This window comes from Giraffa tippelskirchi, chromosome 13 (assembly GCF_054371585.1).
Source record: "Giraffa tippelskirchi isolate mGirTip1 chromosome 13, T2T-mGirTip1v1.2.pri, whole genome shotgun sequence".
Lineage (NCBI taxonomy): Eukaryota > Metazoa > Chordata > Mammalia > Artiodactyla > Giraffidae > Giraffa > Giraffa tippelskirchi.
Window position 1 is genome coordinate 108,476,969 of NC_137287.1, and position 13,241 is coordinate 108,490,209.

The 13,241-nt window shown below is 41.3% G+C and overlaps 1 protein-coding gene across 1 annotated transcript in view; it reads left to right on the plus strand.

The window, feature by feature from the left end:
* The window catches only part of CTNNBL1 (catenin beta like 1), a 157,712-nt gene that overhangs the window by 83,843 nt on the left and 60,628 nt on the right, over window positions 1–13,241 (plus strand). The window contains exon 11 of the mRNA XM_081558811.1: window positions 8,972–9,153. Within this exon, the coding sequence (XP_081414937.1) occupies window positions 8,972–9,153 (182 nt within the window). The remainder of the gene's footprint in view (window positions 1–8,971; window positions 9,154–13,241) is intronic.

Consider the following 13,241-nt stretch of genomic DNA (forward strand, 5'->3'; position numbering starts at 1 on the left):
ACTAATCTGTCGAATTTTGAGAGTAATATTGGTATCTTAATATAACTGGGCTTTTTTTTTCCCTTTTATTCTTGACTCTTTTGCTCATTATATTCTACATTGCTTATTCAGCAAGTAAATGCTAATTCTTTTATTTTAATCTTGAATTGTATATCTTTGTTAATGTTAAATAGTCTTCCTTGTTGCATGTAATGAATTGGTTTTGAATTCTTGTATAATTTTGTATTTATCTATTGTATCCCTTCCTATGGTTTTATTTTAACTTTTTATGTCATTTTATATTATATGTGACTCCTATCAAGAGCATGTAGCTGTTTTTCAGATTTTTAGTCCAATGTGAGAGTTTGTTTGTTTGTTTGTTTTTCATGAAAGCTTTATTCATAGTAAGAGGTGGAAACAATCCAAGTGTCCATCAAGGGATAAAAGAATGAACACAATGTGGTTTACCCATACAATGGACTATTACTCAGCTTTAAAAAGGAAGGAAGTTCTGGCACATACTATAATATGGATGAACCTTGAGGACATTACGTTGAGTAAAATAAGCCAGTCACAGAAATACAACTACCGTTTGATTCCACTTATATGAAGTAACCACAGTAGCCAAATTCACAGAAGCAAAAAATAGAATGGTAATTGTCAGGGATTGCAGGGAGGGGAAATGGGTAGTTGTTTCAGTTTTGCAAGGTGAAAAAATGCTGGATGTGGATATGTGGGTATACTTAATAGTATTGAAAAGTAAAGTGAAAGTGTTAGTCGATCAGTCATGTCTGACTCTTTGTGCCCCCATGCACCGCAGCCCGCCAGGCTCCTCTGTCCATGGGATTCTCCAGGCAAGAACACTGGAGTGGGTTGCCATTTCCTTCTCCAGAGAGTTTGTTTTTAAGCAGATGAATTTAATGTACTTGTTTCTATTACAGTGACTGTTGTGTTTGGCCCTTTCCTTCTCCTTGTCTTGTTCTGATGGTTTTCTTGAAGATTTTATTTTGTTTTGTCTTGTCTTTTAGTTCTTTCATTTTCCTTCTGTGGAAATATGCAATTTATTCCGTTTCTTTTCTGTTAGTGTAATTTACTTTTGAAAAATGAAGCTTGATTTATTTGTTTATGAACATTTGAAGTGGTACCGAGTCCCTTCAGGATCTGTCCTCCTGTCCTCCTGTGGCCACCTCCTCTCGTTCTCCTTTTCCCACACATGTGCATTCTATTCTCTAAACCAAACTATTTTAGATTCCGTAACACATTTCTTTATTTTCTCTGGGTACCTCACCCTTGATATTTAGGCTAAAGTTCTTTTAAGAAGCCTCTGTCCCTATATCACTTCCCCTCGCCCTGTCCTTACACCCACACACCCCCTCTTGATTTTAGAGAGTAGGTTCGGGCATCCCTTGCTTACCCCTGTGGGAGCACTTACCATCCTATGTGGCAAGCATCTGTTTGTCCTGGCTGTCGTATAAGACTCTTGAGAGCAGGAACCAGCTTTTCCTCTCTGATCTAGCAATAATACATATTAGGCACTCAGTAAATATTTTCTTTTTTTTTTTCTGTTTCTTTTTTTTTTTTAATAAATTTATTTATTTTAGTTGGAGGCTAATTACTTTACAATATTGTAGTGGTTTTTGCCATACAGTAAATATTTTCTAAATGAATAAGAAAAGTCTTGAGAAATATTTTTGCTTTTTAGAATCACTGGGTCATAGACTTGCTGGCAGATCCCATAGATAGACCCAAAGAATGAGGAGTGATTTATTAAAAGCCATGTAGCTGACAATGTAATCTCCTGTCAAGAGATATTTAGTCCTGTTTGCCCATGTGAAATTTTTTAGTGTGTGAGGAATATAAAATAGGTTGGTAGTAAACCTGATCTTCAAGACTCTAGGAAAGCCAGGCATCAGCTGTAGTCCTGGGCTCACTGCCCTGTTTGGCCTGTGCCCATGCTGGGCTTCAGAACAAAGCCAACGCAAGTGTCTACACTTCAGTTTATGCCCCCTTGGAACACTTGACCCTCTCGACTTTCTTCTTCCATCCTCCTCCTAGGTATTTTAGGGTTATGGTTTAGGTATTCATTTCTTATAACCTTTCTACTCAAGGTTCAAAGAAGCCCTTCATGTAGATTTGTAGCTGAGTTTCAGCTTTTGTTTCTGAGCGCTGTTTGGAGGTCTAAGGACCCTTAGCCCTTACCTCACAGGCCTTTTCCCTCTTCTTTCCCCTTCCATCCCAGCGTTAGTTTAGTTGTCAGGTGACTTTTTTTCACTCCTGTGTTAAGAGTGTCCAGATTTCACAGTGCTTGACAGAATCAATAAGGGAAAAAAGGCTATTTTTTTGTTTGTTTTTTTCTCTCTCTGCCAAAGGATAGATGAAGACATTTTGAAAAAGAAGAAGAAAGATTGCTGAGGTGATGTTTAAAAATGGAACTCATGCTGTGAAAGAAACAGCAGGTAGCCATCCTAGAGTATAGGAACTCAAAAAAAAAAGGATTTCTCATTTGGCCGTTGTTTTTCGATAAGGAAAGAGAATATATGAGGTGAGAGTGGGACCCGCAGAGCCTCTTGGGCCGTGGAGAACTCTTCTCCTGAAAGGAAGAGAAAACCAGAGGCCCTGCATTTCAGGTATCTTGCCCTCATTCTTTTGGCTTGGTAGTCAAGAGTTAGGGTTGTTGTTGTTTAGTCACTAAGTCGTGTCTAACTCTTTTGTGACCCCCTGGACTGTAGCCTGCCAGGCTCCTCTGTGCACGGAATTCTCCAGGCAAGAATACGAGAGTGGGTTGCCATTTCCCTTTTCCAGGGGATCTTCCTGAGCCTGGGATCAAACTCTCATCTCCTGCATTGGCGGGCAGATTCTTTACATCTGAACCACCTGGGAAGAATTAGGGTACAAAGAGGATATTTGGATGATCCTTGCTTGGCTGGCAGCCAGAGAGTAAAGATATGAACATGAACCAAGCGGTATTTTGGTAGTCAGGAATAGTAGAGAGAAAAATAAAATTTGGGAGAGTTACAGTTTATCGTGCAGTTTAACAAAGAGATGAGATTTATAGGGTCCAATTCACAGAAATAAGACTAAATTATACCTATGGGGCCGTGGCCATTTTAGAATTTAGCAGAAAATGACGATGGAGCTGTAAAAATGGCCTCATTGCCCCTGGATGGAGACTGGTTTGCCATTTCTTTGTGCTTGGTTACAGAAGTTTGTCTTTGGCAAGATGTTGCTGCAGATATAAGATTTCAATATATTGGGTTTAATTACAGACTGTGCTCTGAAGCGTTTGCTTCTTGCCTCCACAGAGCACTTTTTAACAGTATGTCCTTTTATCAAATGGTTCAGTGTTCTCTGAGAAACAACAAAGCCAGTGGGAGACAGAAGAATTACATTGTCAGTTTCCTTGAAAACGTTGACATGAAGCTTATTACTTCTGTTGTAAAACCCTGTTCCAGTTAGAAAAAGAAGAGACCACCGTGATCCCAAGGGATGTGTACAATTGCAGCTCGGGGTTGTGTAGCAGAGATACAGTGAACCCGTGCTGATTATTAACTGTATAGGCCAAAAGGAAAAAAAAAAGGAAAGAGAAGGGTATATTCATTCATATGTCCGTTTTAGGCACCATCAATTTTTTTTTTACTCCTGAGTTTTGTTTTTGTGTTTGTTTTTTTTTCTTTCAGTTTAACTCAGTATAATTATTTTGAGATTCTGCCACATTTAACAATTGTTTGTCCCTTTTTCTTTGCTGGATAGTATTCCATTTAAGAATACATCACAGTTTGTTTATTCATTTGTTGATGGACTTTTAGATTTTCAGTTTTTTGCTTTTAAGAACAAAGCTACTATTAATATTCATGTATAAAATCTTTGGGTGAACAATATTTTTCATTTCTTTTGGATAGGTATCTATGAGTTTATCTATAAGTTGAATCATATCTAGGATCAATATGATAGTTGATCCTATCATATCTGGATCATATGATAGGTATATATAGTGTTTTGTATTTTAGTCATTCTAGTGTGTGTATATAGGTGTCTTGTGGTTTTCATTCGAATTTCCCTCATGGCTAATGATATTGAGTGTCTTTTCATGTGCTTATTTGCCATCTACATATCTTCTTTGGTAGTGTGTGGTCAAATCTTTTGCCCATTTTGAGCAGGGGTAAGAATAGTTGTCTTATTATTAACATTTCTTTCTGTATCATAGATAAACTCTTGTCAGATATATGTTTTACAGATATTTTCTTCTAGTCCATAGCTTGCCTTTTCATTTTCATAACATAGTCTTTTGAAAAGTTTTAATTGGGGGTTGGGGGGGTGGCAGTCGCAACACCACGCATCTTACAGGATTTTAGTTCCCCAACCAGAAATTGAACCCAGGCCACCACAGTGAAATCCCCAAGTCCTAACCACTGGACTGCCAGGGAATTCCCAGAGAAGTTTTAAATTTTGATGAAGTAAAATTTTTTCACTTGTTCCAGTGATCTTTCTTCTTTTTCTTTTTTTCTCTTTGAGTAAACTTGGGTAGTTTGTGTCTTTTAAGGAATTCATTTTATCTAAGTGGTAGAATTTTTTGGCATAAAGTTGTTCTTGAATATCCCCTTATTATCCTTTTAACTCCTGTATAATCTGCAGGGAGCTATGCCTTCTGTTATTTCTAATGTTAGTCATTTGTGTCATCTTTTCAAAGAATCAGTTTTTGTTTTCATTGATTTCTACTGGTTTTTTGTTTGTTTTCTGTTTCAGTGATTTCTGCTCTGATCTTCATTATTTCTTCTCTTCTGATTGCTTGTGGTTTAATATGCTATTCTTCTGATTCCTCAAGAAGGGAATTTGAGATAGCTGACCTGAGATCTTTCTTGAATTTTCTAATATATATTTAATGGTATAAATTTCCCTCTAATTGCTGCTTTAAACCATGTTACACACATCTTGATACGTTGTATTTTCAGTTCAAAATACCTTCTAATTCTCTTTTGATTTCATCTTTGACCCATGATATATTTAGAAGTGTATTATTTAGTTTTAAAATGTTTGGGAATTTCCCCCCATTTTTTTTTCTTTTGGCCATACCTCGTAGCATGGGGGGGATCTTAGTTCCCCGAGCAAGGATCAAACCCTCATCCCTTCTATTGGAAAGGTAGAGTCTTTTATATATATATATATGTAATTTTATTTGTTTATTTTTGGCTGTGCTGGATCTTCATTGCTGTGCAGGGGAAGCGTGGAGTGTTAGTCACTGGACTGCCAAAGAAGTCTCCCACATGTCTTTCTGTTTTTGATTTTTACTATGTTTTTTATGTTTCCTATAGTGCTAGAAACAAAAATCATACCTTTGTTTTCTACATATTTGTTTTGTTTTCTGGCACAGGCAGTCAAGAAATGGTTGGTACTAGTAGTTTATAAAAAATGAATGGGAATAGAAATTGGAAAAAATGAATCTAGCAATATAGAAGACTGCCACTATTCTATTTTAGAGGTGGAATATCTCTTAGCATCTGCCATTGCACTAGTGTTCTTTGGCACTGTACTTTGAGAGCACCTAAGAACTTAGTCATATTGATCTTACGTCTAATTCATAGAAATCCTGGATCCCAGAAAGTGTTATGTTTGGAGAGCTAAAGGGAAATGAACTTAATCATGTACATTTTAAAGCAAACAAAAACACTCTCATATGGCATTATCCAAGTTTTTTTGCAGAAATAAGTTTATGGTTCACAGTGTCTTTTAAACAAGACTATCACTGCCTATCACTTTTTTTTCTTGATTCCTCAGGGTCTTCTGGTTGAGAAGGGAGTGGACTTTAACTCTTTTACTTGTCTTTCGAATAAGTTTTCTCCAGGGTTTAATCCCTCTTTTCTGCACATTTTGTTCACCCGCTTAGGGTAGTCTTCACATCATTGATTCAATTACTAGCCATAGATTTAGTCATTCTTACACATGGGATCACAAAGAGTTGGAAGTGACTGAGCACACACATTTCCCTCCATTTTTAAAAAATAATTTTATTTATTTATTTATTTGTGTTTGGTTGCACTTGGTCTTCGTTGCTGCACGTGGGCTTTCTCTAGTTGCCGGGAGCCAGGGCTGCTCTCTAGTTGCGGTGCACAGGCTTCTCATTGTGGTGGCTTCTCTTGTGAAGCACAGGCTCTAGGTGCTCTGGCTTCAGCAGTTGCAGCTTGCAGGGCTCAGTGGTTGTGGTGTGTGGGCCCAGTTGCTCCGCAGCCTGCGGAATCCTCCCAGACCAGGGATCAAACCCGTGCCCTGTGCATTGGCAGGGGGACTGCCATCCACTGTACCACCCGGGAAGTCCATTTCCCTCTATTTTTAATCTCATTCCTGGACTGCAGAGCAGTAAGTCTCACCAGCACCCAGGGTCAATCTGAACTCACCTCTTTTCACCTATAGTCTCCAGTTACTTCGCCTTTTTTTACCAGTGTCTCTGCCTTCCGTGTATTTCCCCTCTTTCTTCTACTCCTTCCTCTTCCCCTCCCCGATACAGTCCAAACCACTGTGGCAAGTGTGATCTTTCTAATACACAGAATCAACTGGCTTCCTTTTTTTCCTGCTGCCCCTCTGGCTCTTAATGTTCTCACAGGACCATGCACCACTTCCCTGAATGTAACATGCTTACTCATGCCTTGGCACATGCTGTTGTTTCTGCTTGAAATATCCTTATCTTTTTTGCCGATCTGAGAAAGCCATCCAGTGCACCTTGGTTCAGGCATCATCCCCATTGTGAGGCCTCCCTGACGCACAGTCAGCCCTCCTCCCTGCATTCATATTCTCCTCTGTATACACCTCCACTGTAGTACATGGCTCTTCTTAGTATACCATGGTCTGCACATCTGTCTTCCCTGTGAACCGCGCTCCACAGAAGCATGAGCTGTGCCTCTGTTTACATCTCAGCTTAATACCTGGCACTTGTTAGGTACTTCATAAATATTTGATGAGAGAACAGACATACTCAGAATGCATGTTTATTACGAAAGTGTTTCTGTCTAATGAAGAATAAGTGGATTAAAACAACAGTGGAAACTTCCCTCTCCTCCCCTTTCTGCCTCCTCAGAAGGTTCACCTTGGTAGAAGAGTAGATGACTCAGTCCTTTCCCACCAGCACCCACTTTATAGCGGCCAGCATCCACATTGGTCCTGGCATGGTTGACAACCTGATGAACCCAGCCAAGACCAAGATAAACTACTTGTCCTCACGTTGAATAAATATTTCAAATAAAGCCAACCCAAGAAAGTCAGGCCAAACAGCTATTGATTGCTAAAAGCCTGAACTTGAGCCCAATGAATATTCCAAAGTTCACCTCCATGCAGCTTGCCTAAATGGTGATCAATATGCAATTACTGCCCCCTTTAAACGTGTCTTACACTGCCTACCTGGAGAAGGGTTTTACTTTTAAAATCTTTTGTTTGTTGAATTTGCTTAGGCAGGGAAAAAAGAGAGGAAGACTTGGCTAAACCAGCGTCCGTTACCTTTAGCATTTCAAACAATTCTGTTATACGTGAAATGGTTTGAGTGTATGCAGAATGGTAACTGCAAGATGCCCTGTTACATGACCGTCATTCATTTCAAGAGGACTTTTTCTGAGTGGCTAAACAGTAAGAATATTGTATTTCAGTTTCCTAATTTTTCCTCACATGGTTACATGCCCTAGTCATAACCTTTGTAAATTTAAGTTTGTAGAGTGGGATGCTGAAATCCAGCTGCAGTGAAAACAAATATATTATTTGTCTAGTTTCCTTTCAGAATTTTATCTTGATGCAGAAAAACCCCTCCCTGCTGAATTTAGAAATTTATTTACCCTACTCTTGATATTTAAGATTTCATGTCTCACAAATATGCCCTTTTGATACCACTGCCATAATCAGAGCTCTGTTGTTTTCACTTGCACTCTTGTCATATTCTCTTAAAGGTGCCTCCTGACCCCAAGTTCTGTCCCTCCAGGCCCTTCATCACACTACTGCCAGATTAAGCTTTCAAAAATCTATCTATGTAGCGCCTTCCTTTTCTTAAACATTTCGTGGCTTCTCAGCGTCGGTGACATGGAGCCCAGGTTCCTTCGGCAGCACAGCCAGGGCCTGTCGTGACCTGTTCCTGCCCATTTCCCCTCAGTCGTCTCCCCCGCCCCCACCCCCCGCCCCCCGATCATTCAGAGCTACTTCCGGTCCCTCCAAGTGACACGCTCTTACAGACCTCCTGTACCTTTGCATATGCTGCTTACCACCGCCAATATCATGGCTTTCTCTTCTCTGCCTGGCAAATAATCATACTTCAGACTCAGTTCAGATGTAACAATTGAATACCCACATATAAATGGATGCAGTTGTATCCTTAACTAATACCACATACACAGATTAATTCAAAAATAAAGATCTAAATGTAAGAACTAAAAACTAGTAAACTCTTAGAAGAAAACATGGGTTTAAATCTTCATGACATTGGATTTGGCAATGATGACAGTGTTCTATAATTGCCTAAGGTGATGGTGGCACGTTTCTCAATATTCTAAGATCCATTGAATTGTACATTTTAAATGGGTGAATTGTATGGTGTGTGAGGTATATCTTGATAAAGCTGTTAAAGAAAAAGAAAAAGGAAGAATAGGTGATCCATAATCCTACCATCTTGAAATAACCTGTTAGTATTTTGATCTTTTTCTTTCCAGTGTCTTCTAATGGATATTTATTACATAATTGAGGTAATGCTTAATATGGAATTTTGTATATTATTTTTTGTGCTTACCATCCTGATCGTAAGAACTTGTTCATTCTACCACCTACTCTCCTGATTGTTAATAAGTGTGTAATATTCCATGTAGATATACTATAACGTAATAATGTTTTGACTGGTGGACCTTTAAATTGTTTTTGCTTTTATTTTTCTTTTTTTCATTGTAATGAATTTTGCGGTAAATACACTTTTTTTTTTTAAGACTAGACCATGCTCATGAAATGCCTTATGTAAAACCTCTTTTGTTCCCAGAGAAAAGAAGATCTCCCGGAGCAGTGCCCTGAAAGTGCTGGACCATGCCATGATTGGACCCGAGGGCACAGACAACTGCCACAAGTTTGTTGACATTCTTGGCTTACGAACCATCTTTCCCCTTTTTATGAAGTCTCCCAGGAAGATCAAGAAAGTGGGAACCACTGAGAAGGAGCATGAAGGTAGGGTTCACTGGAGAAGTCAGCCTCATTTAAAGGTGTTAGGAGAAATGGGGGAGATGAGAGCTGCTTTGACAAACTGCTGTGCAGCTGAGGAGTCGACTCTTAGGTGAAAGTGTGCTATCTTTTTCTTTTTTATCTGCTTATTTTCTGTGCATGGAAAAGCAACCCAGTGACCCCCGGTCATGGATGGCCTTTGTCACACTGCTGCTGGTGGTTCCATTCCCTGCTGGCCTGTTAATAAGCCTGTGCGTGAAGGTTTTGTTTTCTTCACTATAATTTGTAGCGAGGTGTCTCTCTGATGGAAGACCCTTTTGAAAAGAGTAATGAGGTGGCAACACATGTCACCTCCGGAGTAGCGCTTTCATGTATTTCTGTATTAAAGTATGATTCAGCCAACATCAGGAATTGCCGAAATAAACTATTTACAGCCCAGGTGCCCCCTTTTATGTTTCTCCTCCCTGATGGTGCGCACTCCTAGCAAAATGCCATGAATCGCCGTGCTGTAAGCAGAGTAGTTACTGCTAGACCAGTCCCGCCCTACTATTGTCTGGCCTGCTGCTTCCCTCTCCCAATAAATGACAGCAGTGCAATCTGGAAGGCCCCGGATTTATGAGCATTGATGGTTCTGCTAGAGGCTAACAGACACTTGCAGAGGGAATTTACGTGGTTGGGTGGTTATTTTAAAGTATGGAGAAAGGGCTGCAGGGGGGATGAGGTGGTGGTGTGTGTAAAAGAGGAGGACCTGGGCTGACTGACTGGCTAATTTGGTCATCTTATCAGAAGTTAACATCTGTCCCATGATTTGATTTTTTTTTTTCATCAGTGATTAGTAGAACAGCATAGATGTCTGCAGAATCTTTTTTATTCCTTACCCTCCTAGATAAAAGTTTGAGAGTTCCTGTCTGTCTCTTTTCATCTTGACTTGACTTAGTCTCTACCAACTTGAAAAGGCTAAAAGGAAGGTAGTGTGGCATGTCTTCAGTGGTCACCACCAGGGATACCTTCTTTGATGAAATCCCCTCTCCAGACACAGCAAAAAGTCTGGCAGGGAAGAGCTATGGACTGGAGGTCTGACAACACATAGAAAGTTCAGGTCACCTCAAACCAAGCATTGAATGAAACCCCAGCTGTTGAAACCCCAGCTGTGAACATGTTAAGCCCATTGCTGGTCTCTTTTCTTTCCTCAATGGAAATTTATTCATGGGAGAGAGAGTGGATGGTCTTGGAGATAAAATTTAGGAGACTGTCACCATTCATTGAAATCCTGCCGCGTTCCTAGCATGGCTGCATTATGTGCTACCTTATTTGGGCCTTGTGAGTGCATGCTCAGTCCCTTCATTTGTGTCTGGCTCTTTGTGACCCTACAGACTATAGCCCAGCAGGCTTCTCTGTCCATGGGATTCTCCAGGCAAGAAATACTAGAGTGAGTTGTCACCCCCTCCTCCAGGGGATCTTCCCAACCCAGGGATCAAACCCATGTCTTTTACATCTCCTGCATTGGCAGGCAGGTTCTTTACCACTAGTTCCACCTGGGAAGCCCCCTTTGGACCTCACAACCCATGAAATAGATGGTGGTATCCTTGTTCTTTAGATGAGGAGATCAACTGAGGAAGGAACCAAGCTGTGATTCTACAGCTAAGTAGCTTTGTGATTTTAGACACTTTACTTAACTTCTCTGGACTGCATTTTCCTTCCTGCTCTATAAGATGTGGAAACTACACTAGTGAAATAGAAGTCTGATATCGGTACTTTAGGATCCTGAGGCACAGGCCCTGGTTGTCAAGACTCTGTCCTGTAATCCAGGAAACTCCTCAAGGACTGTGTGTGGCTGACCTGCTGGGTTGTACAGAGAGGCTTGGTGCTTGCTGCACCTTGAGCATGCTTGAAGAAAAGGAAAGAAAACAAGCCCTTCGCAGCCTCTTGCGTTGTGTGCGTGGCGCTGAGAAGACAAGTGACAGATTCAGTGAGCAGCTGTTTTCCTTCTGAAAAATGTGCCCGGTGGCATGCTGGTAACAGTACATTTGCTTTAGAGTACCCGCATTAGGAATTTGATAACATTGTATTAGTGAGGGCAATGACTTAGGAAGACAGCTCCTGGAAGGCATGTTTGGAGTATAATGGGCTGAGGAGGATGAGCTCTGCATTCTGAATACACCCGCACCCAAAGAGCAGTGAACCCCAAGGAGGAAACATAGCCCCGACCCTTCTCCCACCCCGCCTAGCTGCCTCTGCTCCTGGCCGTGAGCGGTAGGGTGAGAATGCAGGCAGGGCGAAGCAGGGGTGCCTTGTGCAAGGTTTCTTTCGCCTGTCTTCTGGGTCACTCTGCACATGCTCACCCTTCTGAAGCAAGTGGACCAGGTATGTGTGGTAAGCTGGAGCACAGCAGCCTCCAGCATCAGGAGTGTTTGCGAACATGCCCAGCCCCAGGTTTCTACCACGCTCTTGCCTCGATCTTCACAATTTTCTCTGACCTGTGCACCTGGCCGCCTTTCAGTCATCTTTCAAGTCCTGAGTTTTGATGTCACTTGCTCAGGGAAACATAACATGAGCCCCAGGGCTAGAATAGAACCTCTTCTGAAGTGAACTCTTGGACCCAGGAATTTGACTTCATAGCCCTGAAGATTATGGAACTAATAACGTTGTCACCTCTGGATCCCAGGGCCTAGCCCTGTGCTTGGCATGTGGTAGATGCACAGTGTATGTTTATGGACTACGTGAATGGATAATTGCTTCTATAAAAGACTGTTCATTAAAGACAAACATGGATTTGGGGCTCTCCAGAACCTTGCAGGGTTGAGTCAGTACAGTTGGCGGTTGTTGATCATGCCCCTGGGGCGAGTGGTCTTTCACTCAGCTTGTTTAGAAGCAAAACCAAATGGGTTCCTAGCCTTAAGTTTTTCTTTGTCTCATGTGCTTAGAAATTATGGCAGAACTCTTCTCCTCTCCTTTAGAGCTATGCCTTTCAGAGCCCTGTCATGGATAGAAAAACTTCCTTAGAGGCGAGGCCACCCTATGACAAACTCCTTTTGGTAATCCAGCAACTCCTAATAAAGTACTGTGGGCTGGGAGTCAGCTTGCCTGTCCAGAACCTCTGGACAGCTGCCCTGTAAGCTTCCCTTTCTTGTCAAATTCAGGATTAAGTTCATCCTGGTCCAGTCTCAGCCTGGAACCTGTCACCATTCATTGAAATGGTGACATTCATTCATGGTCCAGTGAACCTGTCACTTCTCAAAACTTGCCTAAACTCATATGATAGCAATATAGCCTGGTGTGGTACAGAAGGATCCACTGCTGATCCACGGGGTTAATTTTTAAACTCTCTGAGCCTTGTTGTTGTTAAGTCGCTAAGTCGTGCCCGACTCTTTGGGATCCCATGGACTGCAGCACTCCAGGTTTCCCAGTCCTTCACTGTTTCCCCGAGTTTGCTCAAATTCAAGTCCATTGAGTCAGTGATGCTATCTAATCATCTCATCCTCTGCTGCCCTCTTCTGCTTTTGCCTTCAGTCTTTCCCAGCATCAGGGTCTTTTCCAGTGAATTCTTGCCCCTTATGTAAAATGCTAGGTCTACCACCGAGGGTGGTTGCGAGGGCCAGGTGAAGTGACAAATACAAACTTAGCATAGACTCGAGAATATGGTAGGCACTTCAGGAAGTATAAGTTCTCCACTAAATCTGTTTCCAGTTCTGCCCACCCTGGCCTTAGTCACACATACTCATTCTTCTAGGAGGTCACTGGGAAGCCAGGCAAAGAGACAGCCCACACCCTAGGTTGGGAGAGTGTGGCTTTTATTGGCCTGCAGTCTAATTGCCATGTGATAGCTTCTAGAGAATGGGCAGACTCATTCTTGACGGGACTGTCAGGAATCATGATATGCTAAATAGAGGAGTGACATAAAAACAACCATGCTTTATGTTCCCCAAGCCAACAGAAGGGCTTGAGAGAGGACAGTCTCTAGATTAAGCTGAGTCTAGACAGAGAAGGGAAGAAGCAGAGACCACCATTATAACCTAGAATTTCTGGGTATGTAGTTCTTTTGTGAATTGGGATGAAGAGGGAAAAGAATTATTGTAATTGAAATCCATTCAGGT